Consider the following 27,417-nt stretch of genomic DNA (forward strand, 5'->3'; position numbering starts at 1 on the left):
ACTTCCAAGTCTTACATAGAATCTCAAACTGAACAACGAGGAACACTACAGACAGTTACCCGCAGATCCGACCAGAGAACACACCCGTCAACTCAACAGACTGATCAAGACCTTTGATCCGGACCAGTACTCCTCGCGCTGGAGATCTCTACTGCCTCCCAAAGATACACAAGGCCAACACACCCGGCCGTCCCAAAGTATCAGGCAATGGGACCCTGTGTGAGAACCTCTCTGGCTACACTGAGGGCATCCTGAAACCCATCGTACAAAGAACCCCCAGCTTCTGTCGCAACACTACGGACTTCTTACAGAAACTCAGCATCCATGGAACAATTGAACCAGGAACACTCCTCGTCACAATGGAGTCTCGCCACTCTACACCAGCATCCCCTACAACAACGGCATTGCTGCAACTGCCTCAGTACTCCACGCCGACAACTGCCAATCTCCAGACGCGATTCTACAATGCATTTGCTTCATCCTGGATTACAATGTCTTCACTTTCAACAACCTGTCCTTCATCCAGACACATGGAACAGTCATGGGGACCAAATTTGCACCTCAATATGCCAACATCTTCATGCACAGGTTCGAACAAGACTTCTTCACTGCACAGGACCTTCAACCGATGCTATACACTAGATACATTGATGACATTTTCTTCCTTTGGACTCATGGCGAACAATCACTGAAACAACTACATGATGACATCAACAAGTTCCATCCCACCATCAGACTCACCATGGACTACTCTCCGGAATCGGTTGCATTCTTGGACACATGCATCTCCATCAAGGACGGTCACCTCAGCACTTCACTGTACTGCAAGCCCACGGATGACCTCACGATGTTCCACTTCTCCAGCTTCCACCCTAAACACGTTAAAGAAATCATCCCCTACGGACAAGCCCTCCGTATACACCGGATCTGCTCAGATGAGGAGGATCGCAACAGACACCGACACGCCCTCGTAAGAACAGGATATGGCACTCAACTCATCGATCAACAGTTCCAATGTGCCACAGTGAAAAACCGCACAGACCTCCTCAGACGACAAACACGGGACACGGCGGACGAGTACCCTTCATCGTCCAGTACTTCCCCGGAGCGGAGAAGCTACGACATCTTCTCCGGAGCCTTCAACATGTCATCGATGAAGACGAACATCTCCCCAAGGCCATCTCCACTGCTTGCCTTCAAACAACCGTGCAACCTCAAACAGACCATTGTACGCAGCAAACTACCTAGCCTTCAGGGGAACAGTGACCATGACACCACACAACCCTGTCACAGCAACCTCTGCAAGACATGCCAGATCATCGACACGGATGCCATCATCTCACGTGAGAATACCATCCACCAGGTACACAGTACACACTGTTGTGACTCGGCCAACACTGTCTACCTGATACGCTGCAGGAATGGATGTCCTGAGGCATGGTACATCGGCGAGACCACGCAGACGCTACAACAGATGAATGGACACCGCTCAACAATCACCAGGCAAGGGCATTCAACCTCTGATCTTTGGGTAAGCGTTCTCCAAGGCGGCCTTCACGACACACGACAACGCAGAATCGCTGAGCAGAAACTGATAGCCAAGTTCCGCACACATGACGATGGCCTCAACCGGGATCTTGGGTTCATGTCACACGATCTGTAACCCCCACGATTTGCCTGGGTTTGCAAAATCTCACTAACTGTCCTGGCTGGAGACAATTCACACCTCTTTAACCTGTGCTTAATCCTCTCTCCACTCACATTGTAAAGACCTGATTACCTGTTAAGACTCACATTCCAACCATTATCTTGTAATTGAGTTTGTGTCTACATATGCCCTGTTTGTGAACTGAACTCTTCACTCACCTGATGAAGGGGCAACGCTCTGAAAGCTCGTGCTACCAAATAAACCTGTTGGACTTTAACTGCTGTTGTGAGACTACTTACTGTGCCTACCCCAGTCCAACGCTAGCAACTCCACATCATAGAATCTCGAAGCAGATTCTAGATTCAACCATTCAGCCCTTCGAGCCCACTCCCCCATTCAGTTTGATCATGGCTGATCATCGAATTCAATATCCTGGTCCCCCTTTCCTTCCATATCCCTTGATCCTGTTAGCCCCAAGAGCTATATCTGATTTCTTCTTGAAATCCGACAAAGTTTTGGTCTCAACTACTTTCTGTGATAGTGAATTCCACACATTCACCACCCTCTGGATGAAGAAATTTTTCCTCACCTCAGTTCTAAAAGGTTTACCCTTTATCCTCAAATTATGACCCCGAGTTCTGGACTCCTCAAACATTGGGAACATTCTTTCTGAATCTACCCTGTCTAACCCTGTTAGAATTTTATAAGTTTCTATGAGATCCCCCTCACTCTTCTAAACTCCAGTGAACATAATCCTAACCGACTTAGTCTCTCCTCATGACAGACCTGCCATCCTAGGAATTAGCCTGGTAAACCTTTGCTGTATTCCCTCTATAGCAAGGACATCCTTCCTCAGGTAAGGACACCAAAACTGCACACAATACTCCAGGTGTGGTCTTGGCAACGCCCTCGGCAATTGCAGCAAAATATTCCTATCCCTATACTCAAATCCTCTTGCTATGAAGGCCAACATACCATTTGCCTTCTTTACTGCCTGCTGTACCTGCTCACTTACTTTCAGCGGCTGCTGCACGGGGATGCCAAGATCTTGTTGAGTATTCACCTCTCTCAATTTACACCCATTCAAGCAATAATCTGTCTTCCTATTATTGCTACCAAAGTGGATAACCTCACATTTATCCACATTATACTGTATCTGCCATGTAGATGCCCACACACTCAGCCTGTCCAAATCACGCCGAAACATCTCTGGACCCTCCTCACAGCTCACCCTCCCACGCAACTTTGTATTATCTGCAAATTTGGAGATAATACATTCAGTTCCCTCTTCCAAATCATTAATATATCATGTGAACAGTTGGGGTCCCAGTACAGATCCCTGTGGAACCCCACTAGTCATTGAGTGCCAATCAAATAAAGACCCATTTATGCCATGTTTTTATTATTTTTAATGGGAGCACCCACTCATATACACTCTTTCATCCTCACCCCCATCCACACCCTGATCTACTCCACCTCTTCTCAGGCTCCCCCGGCCATGGCTCTCCTTGAGGTCCCTAGTGGCCTCAATTCTTCCAGGATTTTGTTAAGTTCTGAACTGAGGAAGAACATACACAATACAAATGCAAGAAGGGTACACGGCTGAGCGATCAGAAAAGAAATGAATACAAAACATACTTGTTTCCCCTCAGTGAAATGCATTTTTAAAACAAATTCCCAGAAAAGTAGTCAAGCGCGTGCTGATTCTTGTATTTAAAAAAGGAATTACTGGTTAATATCTGGTAAAATACAGGATTAAAGAGTCTCAGACAAAGAGAGACAACATTCTCATGTTTACTGTGCTACTGAGTCATTGGTTGAATCATCTGCACAATAGACTCATCACAGGTGGGTTGCAATATTGGATTCATGTCCTGAAAGTTTACTCATACATCTTCGGGAGTTGTAGAGAAATGTCAGTGATTTAAGTTAGAAACGTGGAAAAAGCAGTAAGCTATTCAGCTTCTTGAGTCAGTTACACTATTCAATTAGATTTCAAAACTTTTACTAGTTTGTTGCTGCTCTCAGGAAATCTAGCGAACTGGATCAAGACTCGCACAGAATTGAACGCACTATATAGAGAGGAAGACAAATTAAATAAGACATAATCTTTATCCATCTTTTATACGTTCATACGAGGCATTATAGGCTAGGCACATTCGAGTAGCATCAGCCTGAAGATCCCTCTTGAACATATTATTTCACAGGAGTGTGACAGTGCTGTTCTCGACAGAACACTGGCGTTTGACAAACTAAATTGTTCTTTTCCAAGAAAACGTTTCTTTAAAAAAAAGTTACAACCAATGTATATCAAGTTATATTTGAAGTCTTCATTGCAAGAATCAAATTTACAAAATGGTTGCGGTACCTGCTTGTTTGTCTCCATTTCACTTTCAATGTTTTTGGGAATACATTCAGTGTTGGCTACATTGTCATTATCTGATCCAAATCCGTCACCTCCAAATTTGGCATCAGAATAATCATCAAAATCATCACTGTAGTGTCTTGAAGCTAAAATTCAAAGTTTAAAACAATATATTTCAAGTCACCAGCATACAATCGAAAACAAATTTCTAAATCAAAATGTTTGCCAATTAAAGGATTTGCACAAGCATGGACTAGTAACAAATTAACACTATTTTCATGGATTAAAAAATGCATCCTTGAAACACAGCTGGTTGAATATCCCAAATTAAAACCTGGCTGACAGTTACATTTCAAATGTTAATTACATCTACTGTGAAACAAGCTGCAAAATTTCCTGAAAATTAACCTGCAATTGAGACCACGTACTCAGCAGTTTATACTTCTAAATTTAAAGTTTAAAGTGTTTTTATTAGTGTCACAAGTAGGCTTACATTAACACTGCAATGAAGTCCAAAGATGTGCGGGTTAGGTTGATTGGCCATGCTAAAATTGCCCCTTAGTGTCCTGAGATGCGTAGGTTAGAGGGATTAGCAGGTAAATATGTAGGGATATAGGGGTAGGGCCTGGGTGGGATTGTGGTCGGTGCAGACTCGATGGGCCAAATGGCCTCTTTCTGCACTGTAGGGTTTCTATCATTCTATGAAGTTACTGTGAAAATCCCCTACTCGCCATACTCCTGCTCTGTTCAGGTACACTGAGGGAGAGTTTAGCATGGCCAATGCACCTAACCAGCACATTTTTCAGTCTGTGGGAGGAAACTGGAGCACCTGGAGGAAACCCACGCAGACATAGGGAGGACGTGCAGACAGTGACCCAAGCTGGGACTTGAACCCTGGCGCTACGAGGCAGCAGTGCTAACCTCTGTGCCACCATGGTGCCCTATGACTATGTGAGTCACGTTGAAGACTACAAAATGACACGGATTTCTACAACTTATGTAAAAAATTATTTCATCTAATCTTTTAGGCTCAAAAACATCGACCCTCTCCACCCTTCTGAGAGAATGATTCATTTGTTCCATTCTTCTGCTATTGCTTTACATATTTTCATTATTTTCTTTCCAAAATAATATTTATCCACTCCCCTTTTAAAATTTGTGAGGGATTCCATTACTAATTATGCTTCATGTCCTAATAACTTTCACCATGAAAAGAATATATACTAACTCTTCCCTTTGCTCTTTAGGCAATGATTATCTTAAATTTATGCTTCCCTGCTTGCCTAAACCAAAGCCTTAACATTTTCAGATCTTGTCCCAACTTTCTCCCACAGTCCAAAGATGTGCGGGTTAGGTTGATTGGCCAGGTTAAAAAAAAATTGCCCCTTAGAGTCCTGGGATGCATAGGTTGGAGGGATTAGCGGGTAAAATATGTGGGGGTAGGGCCTGGGTGGGATTGTGGTCGGTGCAGACTCGATGGGCCGAATGGCCTCCTTCTGCACTGTAGGGTTTCTATGATTTCTATGATTTCTCCATTGCAGCGAAAAGACCCCAGTAATGCTGTTACTGAACAATGCAATCAGATCTGTCTTCCTTTATAAATGATAACAACAAAAAAACACATTGATTTAACAAGCTACTGGCTATAACAGGTATTTTTTGGTAGTAATTACAAAGAAATTTCAATCATGCATGGTGCATATTACTGCTTTAATAACATTACCTGTGACACTTTTAGGTCTGGACTCATCCTCCTCCTTTGCTTCCTCATCCTCCAGCACTTGTAGCTTGCCTTCATTTCTAGAAATAAAAATAAAAATGTAAACTGCTGCGCTCTTGTATAGGTCTAAACTCTAGAAATGAAAAATAAACAACTACCACTTCATCAAAATTTCAAACACTGCCTTATACCGATACTCATTCTGCAAACTCTTAGGGATAAAGGGATCAAGGGATGATGGGGAAGGGGGGGGATCAGGATATTGCATTTGATGATCAGCCAAACATCTTTAACCACTCTTTACACCAATTTAAGGCTCCTATCTTCTTCAAGAAGATGACCATCATCCCAGTATCAAAGAAAAGCCAGGCAGCATGCCTTCGAACATAGAAAGTACAGCACAGAACAGGCCCTTTGGCCCACGATGTTGTGCCGAGCTTTATCTGAAACCAAGATCAAGCTGTCCCACTCCCTATCATCCTGGTGTGCTCCATGTGCCTATCCAATAACCGCTTAAATGTTCCCAAAGTGTCTGACTCCACTATCACTGTAGGCAGTCCATTCCACACCCCAACCACTCTCTGTGTAAAGAACCTACCTCTGATATCCTTCCTATATCTCCCACCATGAACCCTATAGTCATGCCCCCTTGTAATAGCTCCATCCACCCGAGGAAATAGTCTTTGAACGTTCACTCTATCTATCCCCTTCATCATTTTATAAACCTCTATTAAGTCTCCCCTCAGCCTCCTCCGCTCCAGAGAGAACAGCCCTAGCTCCCTCAACCGTTCCTCATAAGACCGACCCTCCAAACCAGGCAGCATCCTGGTAAATCTCCTCTGCACTCTTTCCAGCGCTTCCACCTCCTTCTTATAGTGAGGTGACCAGAACTGCACACAATATTCCAAATGTGGTCTCACCAAGGTCCTGTACAGTTGCAGCATAACCCCACGGCTCTTAAACTCCAACCCCCTGTTAATAAAAGCTAACACACTATAGGCCTTCTTCACAGCTCTATCCACTTGAGTGGTAATCTTTAGAGATCTGTGGATATGGACCCCAAGATCTCTCTGTTCCTCCACAGTCTTCAGAACCCTACCTTTGACCCTGTAATCCACATTTAAATTAGTCCTACCAAAATGAATCACCTCGCCTTAATGACTATCGTCCGGTGGCTCTGGCATCCATCATTACAAAAGTGCTTTGAAAGGTTAGTCATGGCATGAATCAATTCGGGCATCCCAGATAGCCTGGATCCACGACAGTTTGCCTATCGCTGCAACAGGTCCACAGCAAACGCCAACTCTCTGACCCTACACTCAACCCTGGAACATCTAGATATGCAAGACACCGATGTCAGACTCCTATTTATTGACTAGAGCTCAGCCTTCAACACCATTATACCTACAGAACTCATCTCCAAACTCCATGGTCTGGGGCTCGATTCCTTCCCGTGCAACCGGATCCTGGACTTCCTAACCCACATGCCGCAAGCTGTAAGGATAGGCAACAACACCTCCTCCATGATCATCCTCAACACCAGTGCCCCACAAGGCTGTGTCCTCAGCCCCTTACTATACAGCTTATACACCTATGACTGTGTGACCAAATTTTCCTTCAACTCGATTTACAAGTTTGCTGATGACACCACCATAGTCGGTTGGATCTCAAACAATGATGAGACGGAGTAGAGAAAAGAGACAGAGAATCTGGTAAACTGGTGCAACGACAATAATCTCTCCCTCAATGTCAACAAAACGAAGAATATTGTCATCGACTTCAGGAAGCATAGAGGAGAACATGCCCCTGTCTACATCAGTGGGGATGAAGTGGAAATGGTCAAGAGCTTCACGTTTCTAGGTGTCCAGATCACCAACAACCTGTCCTGGTCCCTCTATGCCGACACTATAATTAAAGAAAGCTCACCAACACCTCTCCTTTCTCAGAAAGCTAAGGAAATTTGGCATGCCCACTACGACTCTCACCAACTTTTACAGATGCACCGTAGAAAGCATTCTTTCTGGTTGTATCACAGCTTGGTATGGTTTCTGCTCTGTCCAAGACCACAAAAAACTACAAAGGGTCATGAACGAAGTCCAATCCATCACGCAAACCAGCCTCCCATCCGCTGCCTCAGGAAAGCAGCCAGCATAATCAAGGACCCCATGCACCCTGGATATACTCTCTTCCATCTTCTTCCATTCGGAAAAAGATACAGAAATCTGAGGTCAAGTCCAACCGACTCAAGAATAGCTTCTTCCCTGTTGCCATCAGAATTTTGAATGGACCTACTTCGAATTAAGTTGATCTTTCTCTACACCCTAGCTATGACTGTAACATTACATTCTGCACTCTCTCCTTTCCTTCTCTACGTATGGTATGCTTTGTCTGTATAGCACACAAGAAACAATATTTTTCATTGCATACTAATACATGTGACAATAATAAATCAATTCAAATCATGATCATGCTTAATGGCAGAGCGGGCTTGAAAGGCCTGTTGTCCTAATTCTGCTTCTAATTTCTACGTACTTTTCTATTCTTTAGTTGTTAATTCTGTGGGGAAATTGCAACGTTCCGCTATCAATCATTTTTGCTAAACTAAAGCATAGCGAGTGTGTCCTGGACTTAGTGCAATGGTTCACAGTTGGTGGCATCTTAACACGTACAGGATACAATCAGACATCCATAAAAAGATACAACAAAAAAATCAGATCAAAAACATTCCCAATTTTTTATTAGTATGAATATGTTGAACTTGATTTTTTTTAAAGAAACTAATTTCAGGGCAACTTAAAACTGCAGTTGGTATTAAGTGAAGTTAAAACGTCATTTTACAATTCTGAACATGGAGCCTCACCTTCATCCCTCCAATAGCGCATTTCAGAAATTTACACTGCCCATCATTATCAAAACATAATAGTTGGGACATTACGATCAGTACGTCCCTGAATTATTGAAATGTACTGTCACCAGGTGAAGTGATCCCTGAATTTCTCTCAAGTTATGCTAATAAAATTCTGCAATTGGATTTACTGGATAATCAGATAATTTTAGTCTTGGGGGGTAAAAAAGCCTGGGCTGATGAAAGAGTGCAACAAGGGAAACCTTTTTAAACACTAAAACGTGCAAAATTTGATACTTGTCACGTTTACAAGTTAATTATATGGGAGAAATTTAAACTCCAGTTTTCTCCGCTTAAATAAACAAAGAGCACTTCTATGATAATACTCCAAATACTGAGTTTTTTAGAAGAATTGTTGCAATCTCCCTAGATAATTAGCTTACCGATTCAAAGTGGTCAGAGGTGTAGAATTTGATGATTCAAGTTCTTTGTTTAGCTTGGAATAGTCAACAGTAGAAGAAGCTCCCTTCTCAAGGTTAGCAAAGAACTTTTCTTTCTCTTCTTCTTCTTCAAGTGTATCCAGTCCAACTCCTGGTGTACTTTGCCGAGGTCCTGATGCCATGACAGAGTCTAAAAATGAATAAAGGCACCTCTGTTAGCTTGGAACAATACTTTATAATGTGGATTATACTGAACATTTATTCCACTTGCAAATCACAGTCAGTAGGATGCAAACTAATTACAAATCATGATTAGTTCAGCAAAGGACAAACTCTTAATTTAATTGCCACTTTTTATCACCAGAGGGTAGAAATTGCTTCCGAGCAACTTAAAAATTGCAGCATAATATAGTTAGGTTCGTGTTGGAAAGTAATACATTTATAGTGCACATAATATATTGTGTAATAGAGTCATAGAGGTTTACAGCATGGAAACAAGCCCTTCGGCCCAACTTGTCCATGCCACCCTTTTGTTTTAAACCCCTCAGCTAATCCCAATTGCCCACATTTGGCCCATATCCCTCTATACTCATCGTACCCATGTAACTATCTAAATGCTTTTTAAAAGACAAAATTGTACCCATCTCTACTGCTATCTCTGGCAGCTTGTTCCAGACACTCACCACCTTGTGTGTGAAAAAATTGCCCCTCTGGACACTTTTGTATCTCTCCCCTCTCACCTTAAACCTATGCCCTCTAGTTTTACACTCCCCTACCTTTGGGAAAAGATATTGACTATCAAGCTGATCTGTGCCCCTCATTATTTTATAAACCTATAAGATCACCCCTCAGCCTCCTACGTTCCAGAGAAAAAAGTCTCAGTCTATTCAGCCTCTCCTTATATCTCAAACCATCAAGTCCCAGTAGCATCCAAGTAAATCTTTTCTGCACTCTTTCTAGTTTCATAATATCCTTTCTATAATAGGGTGACCAGAATTGCACACAGTATTCCAAGTGTGGCCTTCCCAATGTCTTGTACAAGACGTCCCAACTCCTGTATTCAATGTTCTGACCGATGAAACCAAGCATGCCGAATGCCTTCTTCACCACTCTGTGCACCTGTGACTCCACTTTCAAGGAGCTATGAACATGTACCCCTAGATCTCTTTGTTCAGTAACTCTCCCCAGCACCCTACCATTAACTGAGTAAGTCCTGCCCTGGTTCAATCGACCAAAATGCATAACCTTGCATTTATCTAAATTAAACTCCATCTGCCACTCATCAGCCCACTGGATTGATCAAGATCCCATTGCAATTGGAGACAGCTTTCCTCACTGTCCACTATGCCACCAATCTTGGTGTCATCTGCAAACTTACGAACCATGCCTCCTATATTCTCATCCAAATCATTAATATAAATGACAAATAACAGTGGACCCAGCACTGATCCCTGAGGCACACCGCTGGTCACAGGCCTCCAGTTTGAAAAACAACCCTCTGCAACCACCCTCTGGCTTCTGTCATCAAGCCAATTTTGTATCCGTTAAGACACCTCACCCTGGATCCCGTGAGATTTAACCTTATGCAACACTCTACCACACGGTACCTTGACAAAATCCTAGCTAAAGTCCATGTAGACAACATCAACTGCACTGCCCCCATCTACCTTCTTGGTTACCCCTTCAAAAAACTCAATCAAATTTGGAAGACATGATTTTCCACTCACAAAGCCATGCTGACTGTCCCCAATCAGTCCTTGCATCTCTAAATGCCTGTAGATCCTATCTCTCAAAATACCTTCCAACAATTTACCCACCACAGATGTGAGGCTCACTGGCCTGTAGTTCCCAGGCTTTTCCCTACAGCCCTTTTTAAACAAAGGCACAACATTTGCCACTCTCCAATCTTCAGACACCTCACCCGTGACTATCGATGATTCAAATATCTTGGCTCGGGGACCCACAATTTCCTACACTTCATCAGGTCCCGGGGATTTATCTACCTTGATGCGCTTTAAGACTTCCAGCACCTCCTTCTCTGTAATATGTACACTCCTCAAGATATCACTATTTATTACCCCAAGTTCCCTAACATCCATGCTTTTCTCGACAGTAAATACTGATGAGAAATATTCATTTAGGAACTCACCCATCTCTTGTGGATCCGCACATAGATGACCTTGTTGATCCTTAAGAGGCCTTACTCTCTCCCTTGTTACTCTTTTGCCTTTTATTTATTTGTAGAAGCTCTTTGGATTCTCCTTTGCCTTATCTGCCAAAACAATCTCGTGTCCCCTGTTTGCCCTCCTGGTTCCTCTCTTAACTCTACTCCTACACCCCCTATACTCTTCAAGGGATTCACTTGATCCCAGCTGCTTATGCTTATGGGATCAAATAGAACTATTTGCCCTTTCAATACATGTATACCAGAACAAGTTGTTTATTTCAACACTGTTTTACTTTTTTATTTTCAAATTGTTTTGTTTGGAGCATAGCAAATGCTGTGTGCATGAATGGTTACACTTTCCACCTGAAATTGCCAAATCTAAGCATTTAAAATAGTAATTCAGAAGTTTATTAAATTGAACATAACCTTTCTCTCATCATTGATGGTAACGGAGCACTATTCTTCAATGTTTTGCTCTTGAATCTAATGTAGATTAGGTTTCTATTTATTTAAATGGTGCGATTAATCAGATACATTTCATTAAAAGGTGGAAGTGTTAAGTGATATTCCAGGACTGTAGAATTAATTTAAATTTTTCTCCCATTTCAACTCTTTAAATAATATTCATAAACTATTTCATACCATTTGGCTCCAAACTGTCTCGGCTGATAGACACTGACATCCCCTCGCTTTCCTGAATCTGAATCTTCTCCTCTTGTTTCTCTTCTTCAATCTCTGCAATGGACTGGGAGAACCTCTGGGATTTGAGAAAACTCCTGTTCGTTCCCAGCACATCTGGCATTTTCCAAGAAAAAATGATAATAAATTAAGTACAGTGTTAATTGGGCATAATTCTCCAGTACATAAACATTGCAGACAATACTTAAGTCATAAAGTAAAAACTTTAAAGACTGAAAGCCATGGAGGAGCAAAATGGTTTTTGCACATTCATATACAAAAATCACTGAAGGTACCAAAAATATTCAAAAAGGCTAAGAGAACAAGTATAGTCTGTATCTCAAGGGGGTTGGAATATGAAAGTGAGGATATAATACTTCTAACGTTCAGAGCTCTCGGAAGACCCCATCTATAATACTGTATTCAGTTTTCAATAGCTCAGGAAAGAAATATTGCCCATAATGCGGGTGACAACACAGATTCACTAGAATGATACTGGAACAGGAATAAATTGCAAGAACTGATGGCATAAACTTGGCTTGTTTCCCTTGAGCTTAAGACAGTTGAGGAGTGAGATAATTGAAGTTTGATCCACTTTTACTCCAAATCCCTTGATATTCAACTACACAGGTATATAGATCGGTTAAGTTTGTGGGCAAGGAATTGGCAGATGGGAGTATAATGTTGAAAAATGTGAAGTTATTCACTTTGGCAGGAAGAATAGACAAGCATTATATTAAAGTGGAGGAAGATTGTAAAACTGTGCAGTACAGAGGCATCTAGTACATGAATCACAAGATGTTAGTATTCAGGTATAGGAGGTGATTGGGAAGGCAAATGCAGTGTTGTCATTTATTGCAAAGGGAATGGAATGTAAAAGTTGGGATGTTTTGCCACAATTGAATAGGACGTTAGTGAGACCACCAATGAAGTATTATATTTAATTTTGGTCTCTTTTCTTGAGAAAGGACACAAATGCATTAGAAACAGTGCAGGGAAGGTTCACTCAACTGGTACCTGGGATGGGGATTTATTTTACAAGGCAAGGTTGGACAGAGGCTCAGGGTAATGCTCTGGGGAGCTGGGTTTGAATCCCACCATGGTGGGATGGTAAGATTTGAATTCAATAAAAATTTAGAACTAAAAGTCTAATGATAACAACAAAACCATTGTCAATTGTCGTAAAAACCCATTTGATTCACTGATATCCTTTAGGGGAGGAACTCTGCCATCCTTATTTGGTCTGGCCTACAGTGCCACCAGATCCACAGTAACTGCCCCCTCTCAAAGAACAATTAGAGATGGGCAATATATGCTGGTCCAGCCATCAATGCCCACACCTCATGAACAAATAAAGAGAAGGCTCGGCCAGCAGCCGTTGGGAGTTTAGAAGATTGCGAGTCAATTGAAACATGTAAGACCCTGATGGATTTGAAGCGGGAGAGGCGAAAAGAATGCTTCCCCTTTGGGGGAGGAAAACATTTTCCTCTCAGAGGGTCACTGGTTTGTGAAATTCTTCTCCCCAGAGGAGTAGAGGCAAAGTCACTGAATAATTTTAGGCTGAGCTGGATAACTTCCTGATTGCCAAGGGAGTCAGAGGTTATAGGAGCTAGACAGAAAAATGGATTTGATGCCACAAGCAGATCAGCCATGACCTTAAGAAGCAGCGGAGGAGGCTTGAGGAGCCAAATGACTATTCCTTTGAGTATCTGTAACTGTTGAAAAACAAAACCAAAATGGATGCTGGAAATCTGAATAAAAACAGAGGTTTGGATTTTCACTTCCCACAGGGCTGGCTGGAGTTGGGAAATTTCCTGGCTCACTGCATCCGTCTTGATAGAAAGGAATCCAAATGGTGCAATCTTCCCTTCAGGGTGGGTGCAGGATAGAGTTGGGTCCTCGGGCCATGGAATTGGAACAGCAGTGTGAGGCTTTCTACGCATCAGAAAAATATTAATGCTACTTAAATGAACTTTACTGTCCATTAGTAATTCATTAGGTGTGAAGAGCTTTGGGACAACCAGAGGATGTGAATGGTGCTACGAAAATGCAAGATCTCTCTTTTTTGCTATTGCAAAAAACCTTAAGTTTTTATACATTGTTAAAGAGTTTTATGTTTCAAGACAAGTATAGTTTAGTCACGGCGGTGAGAACTTAATACTTTACGGCATATTCTCATATTATGAAAAACAAATACACTCCTAGGAACCTGGAGTTTGAGACAGTGCATTTCCAAAATTCTCTTCGTCAATTTCTTTCTTCGTTGTTTCAATGCCAGCGTCAACTACTGCTGGCTGTCTTTTCAGTTTGGAAAACCTCGTGGGTGGGGTTTCTTGGATGAAGATGGTAAGAAAGGAGCCAGGAAATGCAAGTAATACAAAAGAAAGCAGAGAAAAGTAAATTAAAGATAAGCAATAGGAGAAAGACCAACTTTTGACAGATTCAGTTTAAATGCATTAGGAAAATATACTTTTCAGAATAATGTAGAATTGGCTGGCATAGTGCAATGCACAACATGGCAGAAGGTTGTTTCTCCCCTCTCTCTGGAACATGTCCCCAGCTGAGGTAAAATAAAGATAGTAGCAAAGTAAAATGTGTTCTCAGGGGGTCTTGGGGTGTTTTGTGTGCCCTCTTATCTATCCGAGTGTCTGGCAGGAGGTAACAAAAGGCACCCAGCCCAAGGTAAGCTTAAAGATGACCTCAACCAAAGGGGGCATGGGAAAGATGACACTTTGGGTACCTGTGGATGTGACCAATAACTAAAAGACTTGACAAGTGATGGACATATGGTAAAACTGCAGAAATTCGCTTCATCCATCCATTCGCCCTCCAAGACCAATAAACCCGCCCCATCTGCCAGGGTCATGTCTTTTCCTGTCTATTTTAGCTTATACATTATAGTTAAACTGTTGTTTCTTAATAAACTACTTAACACTTAAGTATCACTACTTTTAAACCACCGACGGCTTCAACCCCATTTTGGATAATCTGTGACTCCTGAGCCCAAATCTTACAGAATGACTCATGAAATAGAAAATGTAACGTAAAAGGTGACACGGCGGCACAGTGGTTAGCACTGCTGCCTCACAGCGCCAGGCTCCCGGGTTCAATTCCGGCTTCGGGTCACTGTCTGTGTGGAGTTTGCACGTCCTTCCCGTGTCTGCATGGGTTTCCTCCGGATGATCCGGTTTCCTCCCATGGTCAAAAGATGTGCTAGTTAGGTTGATCGACCATGCTAAATTGCCTCTTAGTGTCAGGGGATTAGCAGGGTAATTACGTAGGGTTACGGGGATGAGGCCTGCGTGAGATTGTTGTCAGTGCAGGCTCAATGGGCCAAATGGCCTCCTTCTGCACTGTAGGCCTTCTATGATTCTATAAAGTAAAATGTGGAGCATATAGATTGATGCATTTTAGATGCTAAAATAAAACACTTAAGAGTCTTCCACGTTACTTCCATGCTGCCCTCCTGTGGCCAGCATCCATGGAACAAATGCCATGCTGTGGCTGTACAAAGACAAAACAGCTACTTACGTTCTTCATCAGAATCATCGTCATTAATCCACCAAGGTTTAACATCTCTTTTGATTTCCTTCCTAGGACGCTGCCCCAGTGAATTCGGGACACTCGATTTTGGCGAATTTACCAGGTCAACCGATTCATCTGAAACAGACTGGAATATGTGAACAAAAAACAATGTGGAGTCAGAGAAGGTGGCAGTTGGATGAAACATTATTAGTTATATTTCACACAGAAGGGTGGAATAATGCTATACATTCTATGGGCAATTATAAATTTACTGAGATGATACTTTTCACTCTTAAGACCACAATTTGTACAAGAAATAACTTATTAATACCTGATACAGTTTCAACAGAAACATAAATATCGATCAAGATTTGATGAAAAGTCCGAGCATGATAAATTATTGGAAGGGAACTTCTGACAGGAATTCAAAATTTCTGAGAAAGATTCTTGAAACTTGTTGAAATTCAACACCAAAATCTGATTACCTTTGTCACAAGGCAAAACAAAGCTGCAGGATAAATTCCAGCTCTGTCTGTTTCAGTGATGGTGAAAGGTGGAATAAAACAAGAGGGATTTAGGAATACAATGCCTTTGACAAGCTACCGCATGGTCGGTTGTTGCATAAGGTTAAATCTCACAGGATCCAGGTTGAGGTATCTAAATGGATACAAAATTGGCTCCTTGACAGAAGCCAATTGACAGAAAGTGGTTGTGGAGGGGTGTTTTTCAAACTGGAGGCCTGTGACCAGCGGTGTGCCTCAGGGATCAGTGCTGGGTCCACTGTTATTTGTCATTTATATTAATGATTTGGATGAGAATATAGGAGGCATGGTTCGTAAGTTTGCAGATGACACCAAGATTGGTGGCATAGTGGACAGTGAAGAAAGTTATCTCCAATTGCAACGGGATCTTGATCATTTGGGCCAGTGGGCTGACGAATAGCAGATGGAGTTTAATTTAGACAAATGCGCGGCGATGCATTTTGGTCGATTGAACCAGGGCAGGACTTACTCAGTTGATGGTGGAGCGTTGGGGAGAGTTACCGAGCAAAGAGATCTAGGGGTACATGTTCATAGCTCCTTGAAAGTGGAGTCACAGGTGCACAGAGTGGTGAAGAAGGCATTCGGCATGCTTGGTTTCATCGGTCAGAACATTGAATACAGGAGTTGGGACGTCTTGTTGAAGTTGTACAAGACATTGGGAAGGCCACACTTGGAATACTGTGTGCAGTTCTGGTCACCCCATTATAGAAAGGATATTATGAAACTAGAAAGAGTGCAGAAAAGATTTACTAGGATGCTACCGGGACTTGATGGATTGAGTTATAAGGAGAGGCTGGATAGACTGAGACTTTTTTCTCTGGAGCTTAGGAGGCTGAGGGGTGACCTTATAGAGGTCTATAAAATAATGAGGGGCATAGATAAGGTAGATAGTCAATATCTTTTCCCAAAGATAGGGGAGTCTAAAACTAGAGGGCATAGGTTTAAGGTGAGAGGGGAGAGATACAAAAGTGTCCAGAGGGCAAGTGTTTCACACAGAGGGTGGTGAATGTCTGGAACAAGCTGCCAGAGGTAGTAGTAGAGGCGGGTACAATTTTGTCTTTTAAAAAGCAGTTAGATAATTGCATGGATAAGATGGGTATAGAGGGATATGGGCCAAATGTGGGCAATTGGGATTAGTTTAGGGGTTTAAAAAAAAGGGTGGCATGGAAAAGTTGGGCCGAGGGGCCTGTTTCCATGCTGTAAACCTCTATGACTCTAATACAGCTTCACAGAATATTATAGACAGTACCCAAGACTAATACGCCTCAAACAACTACAGGAATTCTAGGTCACATCACAAGAAATATAGAATATAAAAGCTAAGAGGCAATGAGGAACCTTTGGAAAAACCTGAAGACCTCAGTAAGAGAACTATGTACAGTTTCAATCGCCACACAGCAGAATGAACATTGAAGTTTCAGAGACGGTATAACACAGATTCACTAGGGTGCTGCCCGATGTGAGGAAAGAAGAACATCTGAAGCAGGCTATTTCCACTGGTTGAAAATCTAGAGCCAGTGGTCTTGGATTGAAAAATAAACACAAGGGCCCAGAATTGTAATGATGGTGAAACCCCAGGAGGAAACAACATTCCTGCATTTAGCCTGTCCAGCCCCATCAGAATTTTATACATTTCGATTAGGTCCCCTCTCATTCTTCTAAATTCGAGCCAATCTCTCCTCACATGACAATCCTGCCATTCCAGAAATCAGTCGGAGCCTTTGCTGCACACCCTCTGTGGCAAGTATATCCTTTCTTAGAAAAGGAGACCAAAGCTGCACAGAGTACCCCAGGTGTGGTCTCACCAGGGCCTTGTACAAATGCAGTAAGACATCCTTGCTCCTGTGCTCAAATCCTCTTGCAATGAAGGCCAATTTACCATTTGCCTTCCTAACTGCTTGCTGTACTTGCATGCTTGCTTTCAGTGACTGGTGTACAATGACACCCAGATCCCTTTGTACATCAACATTTTCCAATCTATAACCATTTTGTTCCACTGGAGCAAGCAGAGAGGGAGTGATTTGTGGCAGGAGTGCTGGTGAGAGATTTGTTTATTTATTTATTTAGTTAGTTGTGTGTTTTTTTGCCTTTATTTTTCGAGTAGTATTTTTCTTTTCTTAATTTTAAAGTGAAAACCGGAAGTGGGCTGCTAAGGAGTCTGGGAAGGGTTTTTTAAGCACGCGAAGTATAAAAGGTAGGCTGCCGTATACAGCGGGCAGCATCGGGAGTGGGAAGCAGAGTGTGAGCTATAAGGGCTTTGACTCACCGGGCTTCGGGGGACAGGGCGAGCAGGGGTGAGTTTTTTCATTCTTATTTACTTTTCTCTGTGTACCTTGGTATAAAGGGTCAAATATGAGTGTGAAGCCAGTGTTGTTCCCAGTGTAGGATGTGGGAGGTCCTGGAGGCACCTGGCCTCCCGGACATCCACATCTGTGAGGGCTGTGTCGAGCTGTGGTTCCTGAGGGACCGTGTTAAGGAGCTGGAACTGCAGCTCGAGGATCTTAGGCTGTTAAGGAAGAATGAGGAGGTGATAAGACAAGAGCTATCATCAGGTGGTCACACCAGGGCCATGGGTGGAGGCCAAGTGGGTGACGGCCAGGAAGGGTAAAGCTCGGGTGATTGAGAGCACCCCGGTGGATGTGCCCCTACACAACAAGTACTCCTGCCTGAGTACTGCTGGGAGGGACAGCCCGCCTTGGGGAAGCAGCAGTGGCCGTGTCTCCGGAGTGGAGTCCGGCCCTGTAACTCAGAGGGCTAAGGAAAAGAAGAGGAAGGCAGTGTTAATTGGGGACTCGACAGTAAGGGGGTTGGACAGGCATTTTTGCGGAGGCAGGCGGGAGTCTCGGATAGTGGTCTGCCTCCCTGGGGCCGGGATCCAGGATGTCGCTGGTCGACTCCCAGAAATCCTGAGGGGGGAGGGAGAGGAGCCAGAGGTAGCGGTACATATTGGTACCGCTGATGTGGGAAGGAAGGGGGAAGGGGTCATGAAAAGAGAGTACAAGGAATTAGGGAGACAGCTGAGAAGGAGGAAAGCAAAGGTAGTAATCTCAGGATTGCTGCCTGTGCCACGGGAGGGTGAGGGCAGGAATGGAGTGAGGTGGAGGATGAATGTGTGGCTGAGGGACTGGTGCAGGGGGCAGGGATTCAGGTTCCTGGACCATTGGGACCTCTTTAGGGGCAGGTGTGACCTGTACACAAAAAACAGGTGGCACTTGAATCCCAGGGGGACCAATATCCTGGCGGGAAGGTTGGCTAAGGCTACTGGGGAGAGTTTAAACTAGATAGGTTGGGGGGAGGGGATCGAGACGAGGTGACGGGGAGCGAGGAAGTTAGCTCGCAAACAGAGAAGGGTTATTGACAGTCCAAGAGGGAGGATGGACGGGGGATAAAAGGGAGAGCTCAGACCAAAGGATTGAGATGTGTTTACTTTAATGCCAGGAGTATAGTGAATAAAGGGGATGAGCTCAGAGCGTGGATCGATGCCTGGAAGTGTGATGTGGTGGCCATTACGGAGACTTGGATGTCTCAGGGACAGGACTGGTTACTCCAGGTGCCGGGATTCAGATGTTTCAGGAAGGACAGGGAGGAAGGCAAGAGAGGGGGTGGAGTGGCACTGTTGATCAGGGATAGTGTCACAGCTGTAGAGAAGGTGTATGCTGTGGAGGGATTGTCTACAGAGTCTCTGTGGGTGGAAGTTCGGAGTGGGAAGGAGTCGATCACTTTGCGAGGAGTTTTCTATAGGCCGCCCAATAGTAACAGGGAGGTGGAGATAAAGAAAGAGGATGTGTTGGAACTATTGAATGGCATCAAGGTTGGTAAGTCGCCGGGACCAGATGGGATGTACCCCAGGTTACTGTGGGAGGCGAGGGAGGAGATTGCGGAGCCTTTGGCGATGATCTTTGCATCGTCGATGGAGACGGGAGAGGTTCCGGAGGATTGGAGGATTGCAGATGTGGTCCCTATATTCAAGAAAGGGAACAGGGACAGCCCGGGAAATTACCGACCGGTGAGTCTAACCTCAGTGGTTGGTAAGTTGATGGAGAGGATCCTGAGAGACAGGATTTATGATCATCTAGAGAAGTTTAGTATGATCAAAAGTAGTCAGCACGGCTTTGTCAAGGGCAGGTCGTGCCTTACGAGCCTGGTTGAGTTCTTTGAAAATGTGACCAAACACATTGACGAAGGAAGAGCGGTGGATGTGGTCTATATGGACTTCAGCAAGGCGTTCGATAAGGTCCCCCATGCAAGACTTCTTGAGAAAGTGAGAGGGCATGGGATCCAAGGGGCTGTTGCCTTGTGGATCCAGAACTGGCTTGCCTGCAGAAGGCAGAGAGTGGCTGTGGAGGGGTCTTTCTCTGCATGGAGGTCAGTGACCAGTGGAGTGCCCCAGGGATCTGTTCTGGGACCCTTGCTGTTTGTCATTTTCATAAATGACCTGGATGAGGAAGTGGAGGGATGGGTTGGTAAGTTTGCTGACGACACCAAGGTAGGTGGTGTTGTGGATAGTTTGGAGGGATGTCAGAAGTTGCAGCGAGACATAGATAGAATGCAAGACTGGGCGGAGAAGTGGCAGATGGACTTCAACCCGGATAAGTGTGTAGTGATCCATTTTGGCAGATCCAATGGGATGAAGCAGCAGTATAATATGAAGGGTACCATTCTTAGCAGTGTAGAGGATCAGAAGGACCTTGGGATCCGGGTCCATAGGACTCTTAAATCGGCCTCGCAGGTGGAGGATGCGGTCAAGAAGGCGTACGGCGTACTAGCCTTCATTAATCGAGGGATTGAGTTTAGGAGTCGGGAGATAATGCTGCAGCTTTATAGGACCCTGGTTAGACCCCACTTGGAGTACTGCGCGCAGTTCTGGTCACCTCATTACAGGAAAGATGTTGAAGCCATTGAAAGGGTGCAGAGGAGATTCACAAGGATGTTGCCTGGATTGGGGGGCATGCCTTATGAGGATAGGTTGAGGGAGCTTGGTCTCTTCTCCCTGGAGAGACGAAGGATGAGAGGTGACCTGATAGAGGTTTACAAGATGTTGAGAGGTCTGGATAGGGTAGACTCTCAGAGGCTATTTCCAAGGGCTGAAATGGTTGCTACGAGAGGACACAGGTTTAAGGTGCTGGGGGGTAGGTACAGAGGAGATGTCAGGGGTAAGTTTTTCACTCAGAGGGTGGTGGGTGAGTGGAATCGGCTGACGTCGGTGGTGGTGGAGGCAAACTCGTTGGGGTCTTTTAAGAGACTTCTGGATGAGTACATGGGATTTAATGGGATTGAGGGCTATAGATAGGCCTAGAGGTAGGGATATGATCAGCGCAACTTGTGGGCCGAAGGGCCTGTTTGTGCTGTGGCTTTCTATAGGGAAACAGATCCTGGAGAGTTGCAATAATAGCAGAGTTGTTGTGATGGGAGACTTTAATTTCTCAAACATAGATTGGAATATCCCTAGGGTAAGGGGATTGGATGGGGAGGAGTTCGTTAGGTGTGTTCAGGAGGGTTTCCTGACACAGCATGTGGACAAGCCTACAAGGGGAGAAGCTGTACTTGATCTGATACTGACCAATGAACCTGGACAGGTGTCAGATCTCTCAGTGGGAGAGCATCTTGGGGATAGTGATCACAACTCTATCTCCTTTATGCTTGCATTGGAAAAAGAGAGAATCAGGCAAGCTAGGAAAGCGTTTATATGGAGTAAGGGGAAATATGAAGACATAAGGCAGCAAATTAGAGGAGTAAATTGGAAGGAGATATTCTCGGGGAAATGTACTGAAGAGAGGTGGCAGTTTTTCAAGGAATGTCTGTCTAGAGTTCCACAGGACAACGTTCCGAGCAGACAGGGAGGAGTTGGTAGGTTAAAGGAACCGTGCTGCACGAAAGCTATGTCGAGAAGAAAAGGAAAGCGTACAAAAGGTTCAGAGAGCTTGGCGAAGATAGGGATCTAGATGAGTATACGGCTTGTGGGAAGGGACTAAAGAAGGAAATTAGGAGAGCCAGAAGGGGTCACGAGAAGGCCTTGGCAGGTAGGGTTAAGGAAAACCCTAAGGCGTTCTATAAATATGTGAAGAGTAAAAGGATGAGACGTGAAGGAATAGGGCCTATAAAAGGTGAAGGCGGGAAAATCTGCACGGAACCAGTAGAAATGGCAGAGGTGCTTAATGAGTATTTTGCCTCGGTTTTCACAGAGGAGAAGGACCTGGGTGGATGTACTGTGGGCTTGCGGTGGACTGAAAAGATTGAGTATGTGGACTTTAACAAAGAGGTTGTGCTGGAATCTTTGAATGGCATCAAGATAGATAAGTTGCCGGGTCCGGATGGTACATCCCATCCGGACCCGGCAACTTATCTATCTTGATACTGTGGGAGACGAGGGGAGAGATTGCAGAGCCTCTGGCGATGATCTTTGTGTTGTCAACGGAGACGGGAGAGGTGCCGGAGGATTGCGGATGTGGTTCCTATTTTCAAGAAGGGGAATAGGGATAGCCCAGGAAATTACCGACTGGTGAGTCTAACCTCAGTGGTTGGTAAGCTGATGGAGAAGATCCTGAGGGACAAGATTTATGAGCATTTAGAGAGGTTTAGTATGCTCAAGGATACTCAGCATGGTTTTTTCAAAGGCAGATCGTGCCTTACGAGCCTGGTGGAGTTCTTCGAAAATGTGACTAAACACATTGACGAAGGGAAAGCGGTAGACGTGGTTCATATGGATTTTAGCAAGGCGTTCGATAAGGTTCCCCATGCAAGGCTTCTAGAAAAAGTGAGAGGGCATGGGATCCAAGGTGCTGCTGCCCTGTGGATCCAGAACTGGCTTGCCCAAAGGATGTGGAGATGCCGGCGTTGGACTGGGGTAAACACAGTAAGAGTTTTAACAACACCAGGTTAAAGCCCAACAGGTTTATTTGGTAGCAAATACCACTGGCTTTTGGAGCGCTGCTCCTTCGTCAGATGGAGTGGAAATCTGCTCTCAAACAAGGCACAGAGACACAAAATCAAGTTACAGAACACTGATTAGAATGCGAATCCCTACAGCCAACCAGATCTTAAAGATACAGACAATGTGAGTGGAGGGAGCATTAAGCACAGGTTAAAGAGATGTGTATTGTCTCCAGACAGGATAGCCAGCAAGTCCAGGAGGCAGGCTGTGGGGGATAACTGATAGTGTGACATAAATCCAACATTCCGGTTTAGGCCGTCCACATGTGTGCGGAACTTGGCTATCAGTTTCTGCTCAGCGACTCTGCGCTGTCATGTGTCGTGAAGGCTGCCTTGGAGAACGCTCACCCGAAGATCAGAGGCTGAATGCCCATGACCATTGAAGTGCTCCCCCACAGGCGGCCTTCACAACACACGACAGCGCAGAGTCGCTGAGTAGAAACTGATAGCCAAGTTCCGCACATATGAGGACGGCCTAAACCGGGATGTTGGACTTATGTCACACTATCAGTAACCCCCACAGCTTGCCTCCTGGACTTGCTGGCTGTCCTGTCTGGAGACAATACACATCTCTTTAACCTGTGCTTAATGCTCCCTCCACTCACATTGTCTGTATCTTTAAGATCTGGTTGGCTGTAGGGATTCGCATTCTAATCAGTATTCTGTAACTTGATTTTGTGTCTCTGAGCCCTGTTTGAGAGCAGATTTCCACTCCATCTGACAAAGGAGCAGCGCTCCGAAAGCCAATGGTATTTGCTACCAAATAAACCTGTTGGACTTTAACCTGGTGTTGTTAAAACTCTTACTGTGTTTGCCCAAAGGAGGCAGAGAGTGTGTATAGATGGGTCTTTTTCTAAATGGAGGTCGGTCACCAGTGGTGTGCCCCAGGGGTCTGTTCTGGGACCCTTGCTGTTTGTCATTTTCATAAATGACCTGGATGAGGAAGTGGAGGGATGGGTTGGTAAGTTTGCCAACGACACGAAGGTTGGTGGGGTTGTGGATAGTCTGGAGGGATGTCAGAAGTTACAGAGGGACATAGATAGGATGCAAGACTGGGCGGAGAAGTGGCAGATGGACTTCAACCCAGATAGATGCGTAGTGGTCCATTTTGGCAGGTCAAATGGGATGAAGGAGTACAATATAAAGGGAAAGACTCTTAGTACTGTAGATCAGAAGGACCTTGGGGTTCGGGTCCATAGGACTCTAAAATCGGCCCCGCAGGTGGAGGAGGTGGTTAAGAAGGCGTATGGTGTGCTGGCCTTTATCAATCGAGGGATTGAGTTTAGGAGTCCGGGGATAATGATGCAGCTATATAAAACCCTCGTCAGACCCCACTTGGAGTACTGTGCTCAGTTCTGGTCGCCTCATTACAGGAAGGATGTGGAAAAGATTGAAAGGGTGCAGAGAAGATTTACAAGGATGTTGCCTGGATTGAGTGGCATGCCTTATGAGGATAGGCTGAGGGAGCTCGGTCTTTTCTCCTTGGAGAGACGTAGGATGAGAGGAGACCTGATAGAGGTATATAAGATGTTGAGAGGCATAGATCGGGTGGACTCTCAGAGGCTTTTTCCCAGGGTGGAAATTGCTGCTATGAGAGGACACAGGTTTAAGGTGCTGGGGGGTAGGTACAGGGGAAATGTGAGGGGGAAGTTTTTCACACAGAGGGTGGTGGGCGAGTGGAATCGGCTGCCGTCAGTGGTGGTGGAGGCAAACGCAATAGGGTCTTTTAAGAGACTCCTGGATGAGTACATGGGACTTAATAGGATGGAAGGTTATAGGTAGGCCTAAAAGGTAGGGATGTGTTCGGCACAACTTGTGGGGCTGAAGGGCCTGTTTTGTGCTGTAGTTGTTCTCTGTTTCTATGAAAGTTGATCAACTTTTCAGAAGCCAGAAGTTGCCATCAAAGAATGCAGTGCAGAAAGAGGCTATTCGTCCCATCGAGTTTGCACCAACTCTTAGAAAGAGCATTCTACCCAGACCCACCCCTCCGACCCATCCCCGTTACTCCACGCATTTACCATGGCTAACCTACACGTTTTTAGACACTGAGGGGCAATTTAGCATGGCCAATCCACCTAACCTGCACATCTGTGGACCATGGGAGCAAATCCATGCAGACATGGGAGAACGTGCAAACTCCACACAGTCACCCTCGGCCCAAATCAAACCCAGGTCCCTGGTGCTGTAAGGCAGCAGTAAATGACACTGAGTGTTGACAGTTTTGCCATCTTTGCAACTGCAAATTTCAAGCAGGTATGTTTTAATCCACGCTCAGTGGAGCATATACTATATCAGTGTGACATTTTGATTTAAGTCACTGGTTATTCTTATGCCAAGATTATTAATTAAAGTGTAGTTTGGGGCTGCAAATTCAAATTCACAAGTAACTGTGCTGAAACCGCCCACACATGCACTTTGGTTTTGCCTTGTTTATGTAGGACATAGAGAGAAGGCTTTCAATTAGCTCATCCATGGTTTCAAGCCAGGTCTCAAAAGGTAAATTAAACAATGCTCTAATATATTACCGGCAGGGGTCATCCCCCAAGTGGCTCAGTTGGTAGCAGTCCTCCTCCGAGTTGGAAGACCCTGATTTCAAGTCCCACCCGAGGACTTGTTGGCCCCTAAAGGCGCATTCACATGGCTCAAAGCAAGTTGCTAATCAACCTGCAGCAACCTTCCAGAATTCCACACCATTCTCCAAAGGAGAAAAAGAGTGGGAAGATATGCAATGCAAAAAAACAAGCTTCTTTGTAACGTTCCTAATTACAGTTGAGTGCAATTTACTTCTGCTATTAAAATCGTGGACCATTGAGATCATCTCTAGTAAGTTAATCTTAAATTCAAACATCTTTGATGAAAATAGAATTTCATTAACGCAAAAAATAACATACCTCCTTCAAGAATTGCTCAAACTGTTCCTCTATCTCCTCCTTGGTGAGTTTATGACTCATGATTTCAATGTGGTACACTCTGATTGTTCAGAATAAAGCTCTGGAATAAAAACACAGGAAATGATATCAATCTAAGATTCAATACATTTGAGGAAAGGCTTATGAAGATGCAGACTGCTTGATCTCAACTTCTGCCCTGACCCTATCATCCTCACCCACCTACAATGTGTTGAGGCACAGATTTCAGTGAATCTGGCACACAACTAGCTTAGCTGTCCATCACCAGATCTGGCTGGATCACATCAGAAACATAGAAACTAGTAGCAGGAGTAGACCATTTGGCCCTTCAAGACTGCTCGCCATTCATTTTGATCATGGCTGATCATCGAATTCAATATCCTGATCCCGCCTTCCTCCCATATCCATTGATCCCTTTACCCCTGGAGCTATATCTAACTTCTTCTTAAAATCAGGCAACGGTTTGGCCTCAACCACATTCTGTGGTAACGAATTCCACACATTCACCATCCTCAGGGTGAAGAAATTCCTCCTCACCTCAGTTCTAACAGTGAGCTCAAACTATGACCCCCAGTTCTGGACTCCCCCAACATTGGAAACATTCTTGCTGAATCTACCCTGTCTAATCCTGTTAGAATTTTATACATTTCTATGAGATCCCCTCTCACTCTTCTGAACACAGTGACTATAATCCTAACCAACTTAGTCTCTCCTCATATGACAGACCTGCCATCCCATGGATCAGCCTGGTAAACATTTGCTGCACTGCCTCTATAGGAAGGACATCCTTCCTCAAATAAGGACACCAAAACTGCACACAATACTCCAGGTGTGGTCTCACCAATGCCCTATACAATTGCAGCAAAACATCCCTATCCCTATACTCACATCCTCTCACTATGAAGGCCAACATATCTTTTGCCTTCTTTACTGCCTGCTGTACCTGCTCGCTTACTTTCAGTGACTGATGCACCTGGACTCCAAGGTCTCATTGAGTATCCACCTCTTTCAATTTACACCCATTCAAGTAATAATCTGTCTTGCTATTATTGTTACCAAAGTGGATAACCTCGCATTTATCCACATTATCAGGTACTAGCACGGTGTTCTCCTACCAGAACCACCATATACCAGTATGTCATTATCCCGGACAGTAAAATTCACCCCTCCCAATTACTTCCATATACACTTCTTCCCTGCCCTCAAAGCCGTCACCTTCACAAAAGAGGAACTTGTGAACCTCCTTATCACCAAAACTGCCTCCAACTTGTTCAACAAAACAGTGACCACATCTCCCAGCCCCAACATTGAAACTTCCTCTCATGTCATTTTATTTAAACTTATCTTGTCAATGAAAACACCTCCTGTTCACATTCCACTCAGCTTACCTTTCTGAATGCCATTCCAACTAACACTGTAAATGTTCCTCCCTCCTCAGGAACTGTCATCTGCCTCAAAAGTCCCACCCTTGATCCCTACGCCCTGATAAACTGCTTTCCTATCTCCAGCCTCCCTTTACCTTCCAAAGCTCTTCAACGTTTGTATCTTTCAGAGACACGGCTGTCTTTCATGTGATTCCACAACACCGAAGCAGCTTATTCATATTCTCTGTGACTGTGATGCATTCTAGTGCCTCAATCTCATTGAC

General features: G+C 44.3%; 1 protein-coding gene across 1 annotated transcript in view; it reads right to left on the reverse strand.

The window, feature by feature from the left end:
* The window catches only part of cep162 (centrosomal protein 162), a 135,263-nt gene extending 109,412 nt beyond the window's left edge, over positions 1-25,851 (reverse strand). Inside the window, exons 1-6 of the mRNA XM_078212451.1 lie at positions 25,752-25,851; positions 15,395-15,533; positions 11,828-11,980; positions 9,022-9,208; positions 5,737-5,813; positions 4,017-4,159 (exon numbers count right to left, since the gene is read on the reverse strand). Of these exons, the coding sequence (XP_078068577.1) occupies positions 4,017-4,159; positions 5,737-5,813; positions 9,022-9,208; positions 11,828-11,980; positions 15,395-15,533; positions 25,752-25,811 (759 nt within the window). The 5' untranslated portion in view covers positions 25,812-25,851. The remainder of the gene's footprint in view (positions 1-4,016; positions 4,160-5,736; positions 5,814-9,021; positions 9,209-11,827; positions 11,981-15,394; positions 15,534-25,751) is intronic.
* Positions 25,852-27,417: the final 1,566 nt, after the last annotated feature.

The sequence above is a fragment of the Mustelus asterias genome, chromosome 5 (assembly GCF_964213995.1).
Source record: "Mustelus asterias chromosome 5, sMusAst1.hap1.1, whole genome shotgun sequence".
NCBI lineage: Eukaryota > Metazoa > Chordata > Chondrichthyes > Carcharhiniformes > Triakidae > Mustelus > Mustelus asterias.